The sequence below is a fragment of the Gorilla gorilla genome, chromosome X (genome assembly GCF_029281585.2).
Source record: "Gorilla gorilla gorilla isolate KB3781 chromosome X, NHGRI_mGorGor1-v2.1_pri, whole genome shotgun sequence".
Classification (NCBI taxonomy): domain Eukaryota; kingdom Metazoa; phylum Chordata; class Mammalia; order Primates; family Hominidae; genus Gorilla; species Gorilla gorilla.
The window spans coordinates 160,274,466-160,293,345 of record NC_073247.2 but is presented as its reverse complement, the minus strand read 5'-3'; the positions used below and the strand labels follow the sequence as shown (position 1 = coordinate 160,293,345).

Below are 18,880 nucleotides of genomic sequence, written 5' to 3'. Positions count from 1 at the left end.
AATGTAACACTTTTTGGGGCCTCATTTTCCAAAATGATGCAAATATGTCTTCATGTGGCTTTTTCTTATGATGACTAACTCAGTGAAAGCATGTCTGCATGTGGACTTAGAGGTCTAGGCTAATACAATCCAGGCGTGCAGCTTTCTTGCACAGTAATGACACAGGAGTGAAGCTGTGATAACCTGGAGAAATAGAGGGATGTCATCTCCCTTAGACTAGTTTCCTCATAGAGCAATTGTCTCAGAAGGGCGTGTGACAGGAAATGTATAGCACACAGTTCAAGGTTGAGTTCACTGGTGATGCTTTCTGAGTTGCTGATTGAAGGAAGATCCATATGGTTTGCATAACAGATGTTCTGTGGCTACAAGTAGGAATTATTGTAGTAGTTCTTAAGACAGACACTGGTAAATTTGAGACCCTCCTGAGGCAGGGTTACGCACAGAGGACACATGGACACAGAGCCTCAAGAAGTTCACCATTCAACAATCAGCACATAATTAGTAGTCCAGTCCAGGTCGCCAGAGTAAGCACTCTACCTTCCCACCACTGGAGGTGGGTAACTGTCAATCAGTTTTTAAATTTCTCAAGATGGAGATATGAGAACCACTGGATAGAAAACCCAATGGGGCCTGAAATACATTTATACACACCTACACAATGTACTCTCATTATACACCATAGCAACTTCTGATTCATACTAAATGTTCTTTTTCACCCTCCAGAGTCTTAGTAATCCTATTAAGGAGCAAAATATTCTTGGTAATCTTGATTGAACATTATAAACATGACAAAAATGAAATTCAGCCATTTCAATCAATTATATGCTTCTTTCAATTTGGCTAATTCTTTACTTCCCGGTCTAGATAATTGGTTGATTCTTTAAAGGTAACCTCTGCAGCCATTATTTTCTAAGTAATCACAATTTCTCTATCATCAGGAAATGCATTTTCCAAGTATTTTCAGGCATAAATTACATGTCTGGTTTGTGGCTCATGACTAACAGCATTCCCTCATTTAAGCTTTTTTGCCTCTCATTACTTCAGGAAATGCAAACTTCCCTCAGTTTGTTTCTAATGCTATCTACAAATCAGTAGTATAATTTCATTGCATGCAAGACTAATGTGCTAGGAAGCTATTGTACCATAGTATTTCTTTTTAATACAAGTAGCAAAATAATTCAAGTTTTGAAGCTCATTTTTTTCTTTTATTTTATTGTAGCTAGCATGTGATTTAGTAATTTGTCTTTTTCTAATTCTAGTATTTTTGCAGTTAATCTCTCTAAGCTCTAAGTTTCTATTTCCTTCTTTACTCTAATTATAATAACGATAATACCTGAATTTGTGTAGCACTTTACAGATTTCAAAGCAAGGTTTCCCAGGTTATTTCATGTGATCCTTAAAACAACCATGTGAGTCAGCAGAGTAGCTCTGGCCTCCATCTGGCCTCTACCTCTATGTGCCCCAACACAAATGACCTTGGGTAAGCCATTTAATAATCCTCTCTGCACCTCAGTTTCCTCATTCTCATTGGGCTATGAAGAGCCATAAAATATTACTATTCTTATTAATTACTATGATTCAATCCAGAAAGGAAAAAGAAAACCTATGGATCAGAGAAAGGGAGTTTCTTCTCCACCATCACCCAGCAGGTAAGCTTATCAAGTATTCTGACATCCTGTCAGAGGATAAATAACTTCCTGTTACAGATACGGAATCATACAGAACTGGATGCAAGGTCTAAATTCGCCACGTATAAGGATATGAAAATGCAAAGAAGCCATCTCGCTTCTCTGAGTTAAAATTCCTCATGGAAAACATGGGAAAGTTGCATACCCCAGTTGTTATAAGGACTAAATGAACACACACATTGTTATAAGGACTAAATGAGCATACACATAAAACTCTAGCACAGTGCCTAGCAGACAGTAAGCTGGCATGCACTTGTTACATGCCAGTTCCTTACCAAACTTAGTGCACTAACCTAGACAAGTCAAATGGCTTCATATTTTTCAGGCACATTTGAAGACATCCTTCTCAAAAGCATAACACAAACTCCAATTTGAAAATCATATGCTACAAAAGCAGCCCAAGAGAGAAGTTCCCTACTACCAACCAAATCTAGGGGTGGTCAACATTCTCTCCATTCTGGCAGTGGTAGAGGCAAAGAAAAGAAGGGAAAGAAATTAGCCAGGAACATGAGAGATCACCATTTACCTTTCTGCCAAGAAAGGATAATAGGTCCTAGAGATCAGTGTTCATGTTGGCTAATTTATGAACCACTGGCGCTATTGGACGGATGACTGGACCTTGTTTTAGGCTTCAGGGTAGCAAGAACTTTCCTGAAAGTCTTGACCCACCATCAGGAATGTTTATTCTAAATTTGATAACCACTCCCACTGCTACCTTAGGGAAGAGCTGTGGTATGTCCTCGTTTCTACCAGTGGACCATGGGCCAGCTCTAGGACTCCCATGACCACTGGCATGTCCAGATACTCCAAGGATATCCAGCCCAGTCTTGGTCTGGGGAGCCTTATGGAGGTGCAACATCAGTTCTACTACTCTGTTACTCCTCAGTGTTCTCCCAGGGAACCCTGAATGTGGATGCAGCTCAAGATAACAACCAATCATCAAAGCAAGGGTGAAAGAAAAATAATTATTAGGTCACCAATCACTAGCATTATTCTTTTCCTTCACAGTTTTGACTTAAGAACAAAGGTTTTGGCCGGGCGCAGTGGCTCACGCCTGTAATCCCAGCACTTTGGGAGGTCAAGGTGGGCAATCACATGAGGCCAGGAGTTTGAGACCAGCCTTGCCAACATGGTGAAACCCCATCTCTACTAAGAATACAAAAATTAGTCGGACATCGTGGTGCACACCTGTAATTCCAGCTACTTGGGAGGCTGAGGCAGGAGAATCACTTGAACATGGGAGGCAGAGGCTGCAGTAAGTCACACTGCACTCTAGACTGGGCGATAGAGCGAGACTCCATCTCAGAAAAAAAAAAAAGAACAAGGTTTTTCCCCATCAGGAGGCACAAAGGTAACAAGCTACTAATCACACAATAGGCCCTGCCCCACACTATACTAAATGTTCCCATCTATGTCTCTACTTGATGTACCCTTGTAATATCAAGACAGATGGCTTTCAAAACTTCTGAAAATGTTGATAACAGATTTTTTTCAACTGCCTACTCAAAAAGACACTGCTAACATTTAAAAAATGGATCTATATAACAGGCCTTGTGAAAAGATGGCATTTACCTTAAAGGTACAAGACCATCAATTCATCGTGACTTAAAATTATGAAGGGAGAATAAATCAAGAGTTCTTCACCTCATTATAGTGTTGAGGATAGTGTGGACATTGGATTTTAAGAATAAACCTTTTGAGTAAAGCTCATTTTTCTAACCCATCCAAAGATAACATGTAAAACTTATCTCCTTATTCCTTCTTCAGCTTGAGAAAGGATAAGACACTTACCGTGCTTTGACCTCTCCTCCATTTTCTGCAGAAAATGGAGGCCCTGATTTCTTGCACTTCCCCAATCTTCCTTCCCCTCTCCTGCTTTGTTCTCATTCTAATGTTCTGTTCCCACCTTCTACCCCATAGCTCATGATTCCTCAACTGCTCTCCATCTTGTATTATTTTTAATCTCCTCCGGGACCTTGCTCAACTTAGCCTCACCCTTCTCTCCTGTATCTTCCACCTTCTCATTCACCATTGAAGTTATTTGCTTCCCATCAATCTCTAAACATGTTCATGTTTATCTCATTTTTCTAAAAAGCTTCCCTTTATATAATTCCTCCCTTTACTTTCTAACTTATCTTTCTTTCTTTTTTCCTCCATGCAAAACATTTCTGTAAGATCATATCTATATTGACTGTCTCGCTTTCTTTACTTAACCACTTCCCATTTATTCTCCAACCCCTGGCAGTTTGGCATCCCACAATGACCATTGTCATCAACAAATAAAACAACTCTCCATAAGGTCACCAATTACTCCTTAACTGCCAAATCCAAACAGCCACTTTAAAGTTCTTACCTTTCCTGACCTCTCTGAGGCACAGCAAATCCTTCCTTTGTTCCCTAGTTTTCTATTAAATGTTTCTTTCCTAGTTCTCTTCCTACCACTCTGATCATTCCTTTGGAGTTTCCTTTCCTGGCCTCTGCTTTCACCACCTCTTTTACCCCTTAAATGGTGCTACTCCCAAGAATTGTTTGTCCTCCTTTTTACTCCATAATCTCTTCAGTGATGGTAGGCATTCTCACAGCTTCCACTGATACCTATAAGACAATAACACCTAAACTTCTCCCTTGACCACTCCCATGAGTTTCAGACCCATATATCCAAGCCTTCTGGATAGCTCTCTCCTGATATCTCTCTAGCATCTCAAAGCCAACGCACTCAAAACTAAATTAATTGTTTTTTCTCTACAAGCACCAACCATGTTCTCCTCCTGAACAACTTGTTCATGACACCACCACCCTCTCACATAAAAAACTTGGGAACCATTAATTCTTATTCCATACTCCCCACATGCAATTAGATACCCAATTCCATAATTTCAACTTCCTTACTCTACCTTAAATCATTCCTGACATAAGCTCCCCTTATCAATTACAATAGCTTCTTTATCTTTCCTTAGTTTCCCCTCCCTCCAACCCACTGTCCACACTGCCCAACATCATCATTCTAAACTGTTCATTTTTCCTGGCCATACCATGACTTAAATATTTGTAATGATTTTTTTCATCATGTAAAAAATTATGTTCAAACTCTTTATAATGAGTTTGAATACAAAGTCTTCGCTGATCTTTCCCTTGCTATCTCTCTGTTACCATGCAGGCATGCCATCACTGGTTCAAATGATCTCTGCCACTCGACTAGGAACTCCTTGAAAACAGAGACTATGCTATTCCTCTTTGTACACTGGTGTAAGGCAGTGACTAGCACATAGTAGACCTTCATAAATGTTTGTTAAACCAATTATATATCTAAATATATACCTTCAAAGTAGTATACAAATTAACCTGTTCATATGGGAACACTGCTTTTTTAGGGATCATACTATTACTGACAGATTGAAAACCAGTAGCTTAGGTGACCTAAGTTTCTTCATCAGGCTTACCAAACTTGAAAGTTCCTGCAGTGTCTCAATCAAGAGTTGCTTACTTGCTTTGAACAAGGTAACAAGACCCTGGTCTCACCAGTCACCAATCCAAATAGCTTACTCTCTACCCCAAAGTAGTATTTGGGCCTATGCTGTTTTCCTTAAGAACTTTCCTTTTCCAGAAGTCACTGTCCCTTAAAGGGTACTCTTCTAAAATCACAGCTCTTGAAAATTTTCTCTATTGTTGTACTTCTTACATCATTTTTATTACAGAAAATTACACTGCTACTGCATTTCAATAAAAACCAACCAGCTGCCAGCAATTCAATAAGATTCTTCCGTCATAATCTCTTCCCAGTCGCCTCTCATCTCTACCCCAAATAGAAAGTTCAGAAGCAGTCATTGTAAAATCAATACTTGTAGACACAGCAGTTTGATGATTATTGAAGCTACACACTAGCCAGAATACCACTAGAAATTCAACCTAGCTATACTACCCCCCTCTGGTTGAGACAATCTTCTAACCCATGATTATTAACCACCAGGAAAAATGATTGGCTTTTTTCCTTTATTCTAGAACAATGATTTTCAAAGAGCACTCAAACCACTGAAGAGCTGCTAACAACCTAAAATGGAAAAGAAAAACAGTGGCCTTGCAATGGATGACACTGATTGGGAAAAGAAACAGACATCTCCATTGACATTCTGATGAAGTCTTCAGGAGCTGCCTACTGACAATCACAGCAGTAGAAAGTGTCAAGGGGGCATTCCTTGCTGTAGGAAGTGTTGGGCAGAGAGGGGCTCATTGGAGACAGGAAGTCTGACAAGTCTCTCTTCAATCATACTGTGCTCCCAAAAGAAGATGAAATTTGTTTCTGAAGACCTCGTCAGAAACTTGCAGTTGCCTCAAATACAGTGTATGTACAAATTTCACTTGTAAAATATATTCCCCTGGAAATGAGTTGGGTGCTTTAAACATAAATTAAATGTTGATTAGTGAGTTCCAAAATGTAACAAGCAACCATTTTCCAGAAAGAAAAATTACATACATATTCAGCTACCTTGTATGGCTCCCCAAAAAGATCAAAGCCTGAAGAAAAGAGATCGTCTTCTTGCTGGACTTCTTGATTCCTCCGCTCCCATTCCCTTTTTTTAAGTGCACTACGGTCTTGTTCATAGTGACTGATATGAAAAGGAAAAGACAAAAAGAGAAAAAGATTAATTAATCATGCAAGTCATTTAAATTTTCCTTGCTGTCAATAATAATAAAAAAATTCAAGTCAACTTGCTGCCCAAGTTGACACTGCATAGAGAACAGATAATCCTTTTCATTACACCTATTGAGTTTAAGATCCTGACCAGCTCTTCAGAATAAAGAAGAAAACAAAAACTTGCTTATTTGAAATGATATTCATGACAAGCAAGTAAAGCAAAATTCTCTTCCCTTGTCCTTTTTTGATTATTATAAGCAATTACATACTCTCCAAAAGTCAGCCCACAGTGCAGAAAGGTACTGAATTAAAGTTACATTGTGTTGCCAACTACCTAGGGCTCAGAATCCACAGATGTCACAAAGTCCTAAGGGAAAGGAATTATCAAAGTATGGAGCTGAAGATAAATTGGATTTCTGTCCTGAGCCCACAGCCAAAGTGAGCTTGTTTTGATGAACTCACAGGAGAATTTAAGGGCATTTTCAGAAGTCCACAAAAAAATAAATTGCCAAATCACCTACACTTCTTTGTGTTTGGTTGTTGTGGTGTTGGTCTTCGTACAGTTTTCTTCAGAAGTGAATGGAAGCCTTTTTGAGAAACTCTTCACAGAAAAAAGGGTCTGACTTGAATAACAAATGACTAACTGTGGATGAAAAAAAGGAGGTGTCAAAAGCCTTTAATGACCTCAATGAACAAATGTTTTATAAAGACTAACTGTGACTCTGATCACATTTCAGGCTTTCCCATTGGAGGATCAAAAGCTTCTAAACAATATTTAAGATATATTCCAGGCCTTTCGGTTTTATGGAATGGAATGCTTCCTTACTAAGAAAACAATTATTTTCTTCATCATGCAAGACTGCAAATTAAGCCATAATCTACATCTCGTAGTGGTGTATCTTATTTTATTCACTGGGCTTTTTTCATGCTTTTGATGTTAACCTTACCCAAAGTGAGTATATATACACTGAGCAAATTTAAATTACATAAATGTACATAAAATGCCTAGCAGGTGTTGGATAAATGTTGGTTTCCTTCCCCATGTTAATAGTCCCATGTTAAGACTTAATTAGATAATTGACATGCAAATGAACATAATAGCTAAAGGAATTACAAGAGATCTACTGATATAAAACTACAGTTGACAGGCTTTGACTATATCCGAAACCTTAATACCTGTCATTGGTAGGCTAGTTTGCTCAAAGAACCTAGAACATAAACTATCTGTGCAGCTTAACTAGATGTTGATAAACATGGAGTGTACAATGCCACTACACTTAATCATCCACTTTTCTTCACAGGAATCCTTGAATGGTCAAATTCAAAGTGACTTTGATAACTTTATCTCCTGGATAAAGAACACTCATTTCTCCATTAAAAAACAGCAACAACATTTATAGGATGTTTAAATGCACATTACACTTTCATAATACAAACATCAGATACATTAAAGCTCACTGGACCATTCATGAGTATATTCAGCAAATGTTATCACTGTCTGAGTAAAGCAAAGAAAACCTTCAGAGTCCTAGCCAAAGCCAGGGCCCCACATCTAGGCCTTGCCTGGTCAAGGAAGATATCAAGTCCAGATACTGGAAGCCAGCCTATTATTTGTAGTCTCAGATGCCCTCCATAGGTATTAGATTTTCTAGCATCATCTTTCATTTCCATTCACAAGTTGAACTCAGAACCACAAACAATTGCTGTGTGTCTCAATGTCTCCATGTTTGAGACTGACATGGAAACAATCAGGCACAGTAACATCTTCAGTCCGTTAAGTGTGGCGCTTGTGACCGTACCTCAACACCATAAATTGGCTGTGTGTAATCCAATCCCATCAATTTGTCCAAATGTAAGAAAGATTGGGTGTTATGGGGGTGGGGGTAGAGTAACAAGTTAAAGCAATATTTAGTGAGGGCAGGGTTGTTGCAAAGGAGAAGGACACTTAATTTCTTTGCTTTCCATAGCAGATTAGTATCTACACACAAACAAGAACCAAAGTCTTTTCCTTCTGAGTAATGTGAGCAGGATGTCAGTTTTCTAGCTATCTGTTCATTTTGTGCACCTGACAGCTAAGAATGACAGGCCCATAGATCACATTTAATTCTCCCATGAAGAGAACTGAAGTGCTTTGGTCTCTTGGCTTTGCAAACTACCTTCCTTCTCCGAGGGAAAGATATAATTAAAACCCTGAAGGAAAAAGAAAGAAGAAGGAGAAGAAAAGGAAACGTGCTTCAGCTTGCATGACAACCTTTCAAACGATCAGCAGTAAGGGCACTTTCGGTGCTTTAGCCCTGGCTTTGATTTGTTAGGAGGCTCTTGGCTGCATTTTGCATCAGTTCATTAGCTACCAAATTTCAGACACAAATTTGAATAGCAGATTGAGTGTGCATGCGGGTGTTATCTGTTGCAAGCAAAACTGCCTGCTGCATTTTTTAACACATCCAACAAAGAACAGTTAATTCTCATATCTCTGGCGAGAATGAATTTAATCTCCACAGAGCTCCACTGCTCTTGGAAGGCAACCAAAAATCTCCAACTTTTTCCTTTCTTGCTCAGCATGGCGTTGTATTGAAGGCTTCACACAGTGAGGTCTAATGAGTAATGAACTACATGGTGATGAGGCTTTCAGTTTATAACGTCACTGATTTCTGACTGAAACCAACATTACTAATTTGAAGCACCAGCTAATTAAAAGCACAGCTATGTATTTAGGCTCTTGTTATACCTACTGCAGTTTATAATTATGAGGACCTCTTTATCTACTCAATTAAATTTCTTATGATTCAGGCAGGTTGTGTTTGAACCTGTGAGCCCTGCAGAGGCTGCAGGAAAGTATATGTCTGTCCCCTGATAATTTGATACATCTTTACACACCCAGGCCTACTTTCCAAAGGAAAAAGAGCTCCATAGCCCACAAAGAAATGCTCAAGCCAAAAACCTGAATTAATCATCATATCATCGGTATGAACAACTCAAGTTTATTCTGTGATGAAGACAGGACGAATTGATCCTATCAATCAGCATGAAAACCCATGTTCATACTGAGAAGTTAAGCCAAAAAGCTCAACTCAAGGATTCATCACTCTTACCGAGTTAGGATATTTTTCCAACTTTTTTCTCCTGGATATAATAAAATTGGTCACATTATGATAATATAAAAACTGACCACTCAAAACCAAATTTACTATGAATTAACCAAAGGCCTTAGGTTTCTCTCTCTCCAGGTTACCTTTTTGGAATTGCTATTTCATTGATATCCACACTAGCTGACTGGAAAAGGTCAGAAACAAGAACAAGTTCCATTTAACTACTTTGTTAATCACCTTGGTGTAAGGCATGATGGTGAGAAGCTTCTCTCTATCATAGGATTTTTTTTCTTTTCTTTTCTTTTTTTTTTTTTTTTTTGACGGAGTTTTCCCTCTTGTCGACCAGGCTGGAGTGCAATGGCACAATCTCAGCTCACTGCAACATCCACCTCCCAGGTTCAAGCGATTCTCCTGCCTCAGCCTCCCAAGTAGCTGGGACTACAGGCACCAGCCACCACGCCTGGCTAATTTTTTGTATTTTTAGTAGAGGTAGGGTTTTGCCATGTTGACCAGGCTGGTCTCGAACTCCTGACCTCAGGTGATCCACCCGTCTCGGCCTCCCAAAGTGCTGGGATTACAGGCATGAGCCACAGCACCCGGCCCAGGATTTTTATATTAGCTGTGATTTCACCCACCTGTGTGCTTCCCTAGCCACCACAAACAGAGGAACTGCCCTCATTTACAAAAGAGGAAACTAAGGCCCTCCAAAAATGAACAGAGGGAGCTGTCTCAAGCCGTCATCAAGCTAGTGGCAAAGGAAGATCTGAATCTGTTTCTTCCATCTTCAAGTACAAGTAGTATCTTCTCCTAGCCTTCTCCTTCTCTCAGACGCTTGAACCTTATCTTGTATGTAGATAACTCTCATTTTGCTCATTAAAAGCCTCAGGTTCATTGGTGGGATAATAAAATGCAGGGCACATGTAGATTCCGTGAGATCTAGAAAGTTCAATTATGCCGTCTTCATTAGCGCACAGTGGTAGCCCACGCAGGCTGACAATGCAGGCTAGTCTTTTACAACAGAGACTGTTTATAATAGGAAGAGAGTTTAGCAATCATCTAGTTGCAGTGCCCTCATTTTACAGATGAGGAGATAGAACCAAGGTAAGGTAATGGGCCTCACAGCGGGTTTGTCAGAGAACTGGGAGGCTGGAACTCAGGCTTTCACATTCCCAAGCTACATGGTTTGTCCCTTCTGCCTCCTGTGTTTCCATCACACTTCAGAATGAAGATGAGTTTCACATGCACTCCATTGGTCACCTTTCCTTAGGACTGCATTTTATTAGAAATTGGCAGTAGGGAAAAACTTTAGGGATTTAATTTGGATTCGAGTATAGATAAACCACTAGTTTCCTTATATCAAAATGTACAGACCCTAAAGGGATTATAAAAATTAACTGCACCTGTGGGGAAGAGGCTGGGCGAGCGAGAGTAAAAACCAGTTTCAGTCCATTTGGTTCATGTATTTCAGAAGCTAATACTCATTGTTCACCTAATTTGGTTATTTTACAAAGCCACTTGGGGAAACTTTAAAAAACTGATATTTTAAAATGATAAATTTGTTTTAAAATACTGCTAATATATGATTTACTCTAGTAATGGTGTACATGAAGGTAAATAATTCAGCCTCACTTGTTTTCCAGTCCAACTACAGTAAACACCTTTATTTGGCTAATATCTTTGCAAAAGCATAAAAATACATATTTAATCCAAAGGACAAATATAAGCTATCACTCACTTCCTGTGGTTCTTCTGAATGAATCCCTGCCTTCTATAACATGTGTAGATATTTATCCATATTATATGTTCCAGAGTGTCGGGTGATACTTTTTCTATACCTAGTCCTATTTTGAATTTGACACTGATCTAATCTCTACATAACTTCTTTTTGTTAAGAAAAGAAAATCTCTGCTATCCAATACCTTCAAACTTAACCCACATTATGTAAAGTGCTAAATTCAAAACTATAAAATCAGCTCAAAACAGGCCATCATTATTTTACACATATAGAGTAAAAACACAAGAACCTTGGATCTGGAGGTGTGCAAAAGAATAGAAGGTAAGTGGCCTTGGAAAGGAATTTCTAAAACCAGTAGAACCTCCTTAGCCATATTTAATGTCAGGACTCATGAGGAACTCAGCATACCACCACTCTCTTCAGCAAACGAACTATCTCCCTGCAAACACTGTCTCTCATGAAAAATAATCAAGAAGAGAATGAAAAGGTGAGAAACACACAAGTTTTTAGCTCTAGACAGCTGCCCATCTGATCATTCCAATTTGTTTTTGATTTTCCTTTAAATCTGTGGTTTTTAATATTATGTAGACATCAATAGTCCAGAAGTCCTGGCAGAAACAGGCTTAATATTTCAATGTAGGAGCATCTTGGGACTACCTCATCCCCTCCATTTCTGAAAATGGAAGCAAAGATTCAGCCCATCTGCAAAGCCTGTCTAATCATCCTCCAATTAAGTCAGGCAGACCCCCCAAGAGCCATCCCTCCTACCTTGTTTCTGTATCCCCTGCTTTGCTTCTTTTCTAGTCCTCTCTTTTCATTAATAACAGCTTGATTGAGATATAACTAATATAGCTACAATTTCACCCATTTAAAGTGTACAATTCAGTGGTTTTTAGCATATTCACAGAGTCTTGAAACCATCACCATGATATAATGTTAGAATATTTTCATCAACTCAAAAAGAGGCTCTGTACACTTTTAGGTATCATCCTGTCCTGCAATCCTACCATCCAGCCCAGCCCTAAGCAACTACTAATCTACTTTCTCTCTGAATGAATTTGCCACTTCTAGATACTTCATATACATGGAATTATGCAACATGTGGTTTTTTGTGCATGGCCTCTTTCACTGAGCATACTATTTTCAATGTACATCCACACTGTAGCATGGGTCAGTACTTCATTTCTTTTTATAGTTAAATAATATTCCACTGTATGGATATTCCTGGTCCTATGATATACTGTGCTCATTAAGAGGGCTCAATCTTGTTTTCTTCTAATGATTTAACCAGGATTCTGTAAGTTTCCCATTAGACTTTTCCCTCCTTGAGGTCAGAGGTTTTTAAGTCACTGCATCCTCCAACTGAACACAAATAACCTTTCTGTACATAAATAAGCAATGGACAATGCAAATGTCATAAGGAAAACATATTTGCTTTTTTGAAAAAAAGTGTGTGGCTTAGGCTTTGGACAAAATTATTTTCACTGGCCTACCAAACACTCAAGAAGACGTTGTCATCTCTCTAACAAATACCAAATACTCAAGCTGCAAAGATAATTTAATACACTTAGGAGTGGTAAAAACCTAGTAAAAACCTAACCTGATGCCAATCAAAGAAACAGATTCTGTTGTTCCCAGGTAGAAAGCTTTAAGGAATTTTACAGTGTGTCCAAAAAAGATGGCATCCAGATTCAGATGATCTGGGACAGGCTCTGTCACTTTCACTTACAAGTTTCTTGTTCATTAATAAATTGCTTTACATTTAAAGCCTCAGTTTCCTTCTTTGAACATGAAAATTAACTTTATGTCTTCTCTGCATAGTTAGTGTAAAGGTTACATATGATAGTTATCAAAAAAGGCTTCTGTAAACTACTAATGACTGCTCACATTCAACAGATAAGATGACTGACACCCTGATAAAGCGATATGTAAATCTCTTTATAGCTTTTGGGTCCTCTTTACTCTGTAAAAACATAGCAAAATTTCATGGTTGCTGAAGTCTAAAGTCTTTCTAGTAACAGATTAAGTTAATTTCATTAGATATCCTTTACAAATTTTTCTCTATAGACTCAGATATGACCTTTGAGACAGAGACACTAAGTTGGTCAATTTGAAAATGTAATTCACAAATTAATAATGATCTGAAATTTAAAATAATAACTTTAAATTGTAAATGTTTCTAAATATTTCTTCTATCACTTGGTTCACAATTATGGCTGCCTATCAGAATCATCCAGAGAAGATTTTATAAATCTCCAGGCTCAGGGCATACATTGGACCAACTGCATCCAGATCTCACAGTGTGAGTCCCAGGCATCACATGGAAAATAACTCCTGGTCTTTATATTAATAGATAAATTTCTTTATTTGACCCATTTGGGCATATCAAAATCTGACAAACTTAACCTGAAGAGATCATTTGTCTTTTTATTTCATGAAGGAAAATCAAGGACCAAACACCTTTAGGGAACTAATGTATTCTATTATGTAGAAATATACATTGCTGGTATATGTTGGGAAAAGTGCCTTGAAGGTGAAAGCAGTTATTACAAGAATAGACTTGTGCAGAAGAACAACAATAACACTAATAGTTACTACCTGTTGATTCCTTGTTTATGCCAGCCACTGTTCCAGGACTTTTATGAGTACTATCTTATTTAATCCTCACAAAAACTCTGAAGTGGTATACCATCCTCATTTTGCGGATGAGGAAACTGAGATACATGAGACACAGGGAGGTTAACATGCTCAACACCACACAATTAGTCAGTGGTACAAAAACACAGTAACCACTGGGGCTGTCAGAATCCAGAGGCCACCCTCTTGGTCATAAAGAAGATTCTAGTCTTACTCACAGAAGAGAAGGGCACTCTATTCACAGAGAGGCACATCCACATATTTAAGCTCTGCTCACACAACATGCACAGTGCAATTGATCCAGAAGGTATGTCTAAAATCTTAACTATCTTCAGAATATCTCGGCTTCTCAGGGGCTATTGGAGCACGGTTTACATTCTTCTCAGAAAAGCAAGCATAGGTAGACACTCAAATGGATATTGATTGTCAAAAATATTGTAAGAGCGCACTAAAACTCCATTTTCAGGGGATTCCATTTTAATGCAAATGCCACTTTTATACAGAATGACCATGACTCTAGCAAGCCAAAGTTTCCCATCTGCCTGCAGCAGTATTCAGCATATCAACCACTTTGTATGCCAATTAAATGTCCTCTAAAAGCAACCTCTCCAGTGAAATTAAATTCTTTTGTCCTCATACACTATAACTGTTGGCTAAGAGATATGGTCCAATATCCCTGACTGCTTGAGAGGGGTGCCTATCTCCTCAACAAGTGTTACTTCGCTTCTCCCCCAAGCAGCTCAGAATGTGTCAGTTACCCCTTTACAACCATGGAATGTCTGATTTTATCTCCTTGAATCTCATGTCAAGCACTTCCTTGTCCTCTTCCATATGCACATACCCTACCACAGCTCTATTGCACAATAGATATCTAAGGATCCCTGAGTTTCTTTTCTGCTCTAATAACATGCTCTTAGATTACATGTCTGATTTCCATTTTTATAGAAAATCATTTTAAAATAACTTTAGTTCTGACCTATTAATTAAAAATGAGGCTTCACTATCACTTCATATGGCTCGTTGACCCATTTGTAACAGAAACCAGTGCCTTACCAGTGCCCCACACTCAACATGGCCAAACCAAGAGAGCTGCAAACAACTGAATGACTTGGAAGCTTATAAAAATACTTCCTGAAGACTAGTAGGGGCCTTGAATGGATGTCAAAAACCAAGCAAATATGTAATCGGATAGTGAATATAGCAAATGTATTCATTTGTATTTTATGACTTTTGAATATGATCAAAAATTTAAACTACTGTACATAAAAATCAAATCGATATAAAACATTACCACTTCCACTCTTGTCAGCATCCACCCTGTTCCCCATTGCCAATCAGAGGCAACAATTTTTTATATATTTCCTGTTTCTTCATGTTTCTTCCAATATTTCTTCATTCACTCTTTACTGTCAACTTGAACCAATCTCATTTATAATTCCCTATCTAAATTAATCAAAGTTGATACTAATGCTGAGCTTTAAAGAGTTACTAGATCTAATTCTTGATTTACTTCAGGAGGATCCTTTCCACAACTAGAAATGGTCCCATGGATTTACGAGAAAGGAAGCAGAGAGGCAGTGACAAGCTTAGAATACTTGTGATGGCTCTAAAGTACTTCATGGTTTATTTGAATTCTGGCTTGAGGCAAGGTTCAGTTTATGGAATCTGTGGTGCTGCTCAGGAGTACACAGTTGATGTCATCGATGAGGTCTTCCTTTTCCTCTTCCTTCACCTCTTCCTTTTCCTCTTTCCTCAGGCCTGCCTGCCCTAGTGAGGCAGGCATAGTACCCTGCTTAGTGGCCCAAGGCTTAGCTTGGCCCTCTGCTCTTGATGAGCCCTTGTCCTGTCCCAATGTGTCCTGGCTTCATCCCATGCGCCACGTCCCAAGTTCCATACCAGTTGCTTCTGCAGCCAACTTACACAGATCAGCTCTGTCTTTCAAATTAGGAAAAAGCTACCTGAAGTATTTCCTCTCTACGCCCATTAAATATCAGGAATTCTTTTCCAAGTCAAAGTCTTAATATAACCTTCTGGCTTCTCATAAGTGACACTTTTAAAAGGTGTTTTATTTTCATTTAGCTATAAGCAAGGCAATTTCAATAACTACTTAATTTAAAACAATATTTTCTCAGAAATAGTATTCTTAATTACTTTTAAACTAAGGAAATTAATGCCCTTAAGGAGCAGTTTATAATTGATAATTTTAAGCTGACTCTGTTTTCACATCTCAACAAACCCTTTGATCCACTTGCACTCACTAATTTTTGCCCAGGCAAATTCTACCCCCTATAGGCTTAACCTTTTGGCCCTGCCTCCTTCTACCATGCACTCCTGCAGAGCCCCAGCCTGAGTATGAAAGTAGGGCAGCAGCAAACTGTTATGACTGTAGGCTTGCTTTCTCATGTGGACCTATAGGTGTGACTCTTCCCTAGGTAACACTTCTCCCTCTTGCCCTAACAAGGTGCCTGACTAGAATCAGGGTAACCCTGTTGTGAGTTAAATTGTGTCAACCCACAATTCCTATGTTGAGATTCTCATGCACAGTACCTCATAATATGACATTATTTGGAAACAGGGTCATTTCAGATGTAATTAGTTAAAATAAAATCATACTGGACTAGGGCGGGCCCCTAATCCTATAAGACTGGCATCCTTATAAGAGGAGAAGACGTGAAAACAGAAACCCAGAGAGAACTCTATGTGAAGGTAAAGGCAGAGATCACAGTGATACTTCTACAAGCCAAAGAATGCCAAATATTGTCAACAAACTACCAGAAACTTCATACTTCATTCAAACTTCAGGGGTATTAGGAAGAATTAGCAGATTCTTCCTAATACTCGTCACAAGGAACCAACCCTGCCAACACCTTTATTTCAAACTACCAAATGCATGCACCTACAGACTGCATTTCTGAGCCGGTTCACAATGAAATCTCCAGGCCTCCTCACAGTGTGTGCAGATCATCTAGACCTTGTCTTTTTTACTCTATATTGCACTCGATTCATTCTAATCCTGTCCCTTCTACTCTATCTAGCACAACTCTCCTTTGGCTTTCCAACTCATTCTTCTTTCTCCCCTTTCCTGCTATGTCTGAAAGAACTTGTGGGTGTTAAATGAAACTGTCACTAGAGAGGAATAATGCATTTCTGCTTCCCATGTATCTGGAAACATGCCAAGCTCAGTGTTCAGCTCAAAATAAATATTTCTCAACTGAATGAATGAACAAATGACAGGCTAACATATTTTCCTACCTAAGTTTAGTGACAAATGTTGACCAAATATTAATTAATACATTAATTTGTCTATTTAATCAACAAACACTTACTGGATATCTATGTCATGCCAGGTACCATGTTTAGTGCTCAGAAAAAAAGAAAAAAAAAGACATAATAAAAGCTTTTGGGAAACTCTCAGCCCAGGAGAGGCAAATCCATTCCAAAACAATTGCAGTGCAGAGTAACACATGTTATAACTTTATGAGGAAAGTGCCATAGGAACACTCTCAGGTTGGCTTGGGGTAGGAAACAAAATCAGCCAGCTGTGTTCCAGCTGGGACTTGAACACTTCAGCTAATTCAAGTACACATGAATGAAGTGGTATTAAAGATGAAACCATGGGACAAACACGGAAGAGTGAACAAGAGATCTACAACACTGGAAGGAAAACAATAAGAATTTCTACGCCTTGGGGAAGCTGGAAACTGATAATTTGGCCTTTGCGAATGCTTGTATTCTAGGGTAAAACCCTAACTTCATTTGAGATACGCAGTGACAGGAAGATCCTTGAAGAAATGGACAACTGAGATAAGCATGTGAATGGTTAACTCATAAAGAATAGATGAGATTTTTAAAGGGAAATGTTTATTGTTTTGTGTATTATAGCACGTTGTCTCTCGATATGATTAGTTATCAGTCTCAGTTATCCAAAACTGGTATGAAATAAAGCATTTACGCAGTTATGTTTCATTGATGTCAGCTAGGGGAGCATGAAAATCTCCATGAAGGTGGGTAATTGATGTGTAAATCAGAGCTCAATCACTTGGTAATAGAAATGTTCCCACTGAAAATATGCTTGTTGAACACAATCACATAGAAGCCAGAGAGAGGGAGGGAGGGAGAAGGTAGACGGCTTATTTATTAAAAATGATAATAACTGGCAATTTGTGCAATTTTCTCTTCAACAGAGGGCTGCTGTCAGAAATGCTTTAAGCAAGTTGTGACCAGTATATTCAGATAGTTTTCTTCTGTTCTTATGAACTGTTTCTGTTTTATTTAAATGTTTGGAGACCTTGTTGTGGTGTTTAAAAAGCAAATTAAAACAACACAATCTTCTTTTGAAACATGACACATGTAAATGATATCAGCGATAGTAATTTGGTTAACAATGCTTCTTCTAGGCAAGCTATTTTTAATAAAATTCTTCTGTAACTTTGCATTTGCTCTCTGAAGAACAGTGAATAAAAATGGACAATGCCTTGCAGTTTAATATTTTAATATTTCATAAACAAAACTTACTATCATTGATGAAATAGCAGCTCCTTTCTCTATCTGCATTAGAATCATTATCTTTAGTACTACTTAAGGTGGTATGATAGTGTTTAGTGGCAGATTTTTCTTCTCCTCTACTATCCTCATTGAATAAAGAAAACATTCTCGGCACACCAAATACTGCCACAGAGGATTTTACAGCCCACATCCTACCAATTAATATGAAACAGAAAATGCTTGCTTTTCTTCTTTCTTTTTGACTCAATTTGAGCCATGTTTATCCTTTGCATCTTGTGTGGATCCACTGGATTTACCCACTAGTGCGTAATTCATTCTTGAGCCTCGGCACTGCACACACACATGCATACACCCTTACACACACAATAAACACGTTATATGTGGCAGCACAGGAGCAATTCCATTGGCACAAATGTTTTCTGTTGTGGAGGTGAGAGGCCTCTGCTTACCTGGGGTCACCAGCTCAGCCTTCCATTCAAAACTATGTGTGCACCAATTGCTTGCCTCCTATCTAGCACTGGGTCTTAATACAAATGTTCTTTCTTTGACTAAATGCTTGTATCAAGCAAACTAGCAGTAGGTAGTTAAGCAA

At 38.5% G+C, this 18,880-nt stretch overlaps 1 protein-coding gene across 10 annotated transcripts in view; it reads right to left on the bottom strand.

Moving 5' to 3' along the window:
- Positions 1–18,880, bottom strand: part of AFF2 (ALF transcription elongation factor 2) — a 489,532-nt gene that overhangs the window by 332,325 nt on the left and 138,327 nt on the right. For 4 of the 10 annotated variants that reach the window (XM_055375542.2, XM_055375547.2, XM_055375544.2 and 1 more), the window contains exon 2: positions 6,160–6,292. The exons of 1 other annotated variant lie outside the window; for it this stretch is intronic. In XM_055375542.2, coding sequence (XP_055231517.1) covers positions 6,160–6,292 — 133 coding nt within the window. Of the gene's footprint in view, positions 1–6,159; positions 6,293–6,842; positions 6,959–18,880 lie in introns of those variants that run through there. 5 more of the 10 variants (XM_004064980.5, XM_055375548.2, XM_055375546.2 and 2 more) reach the window with 3 other exon arrangements.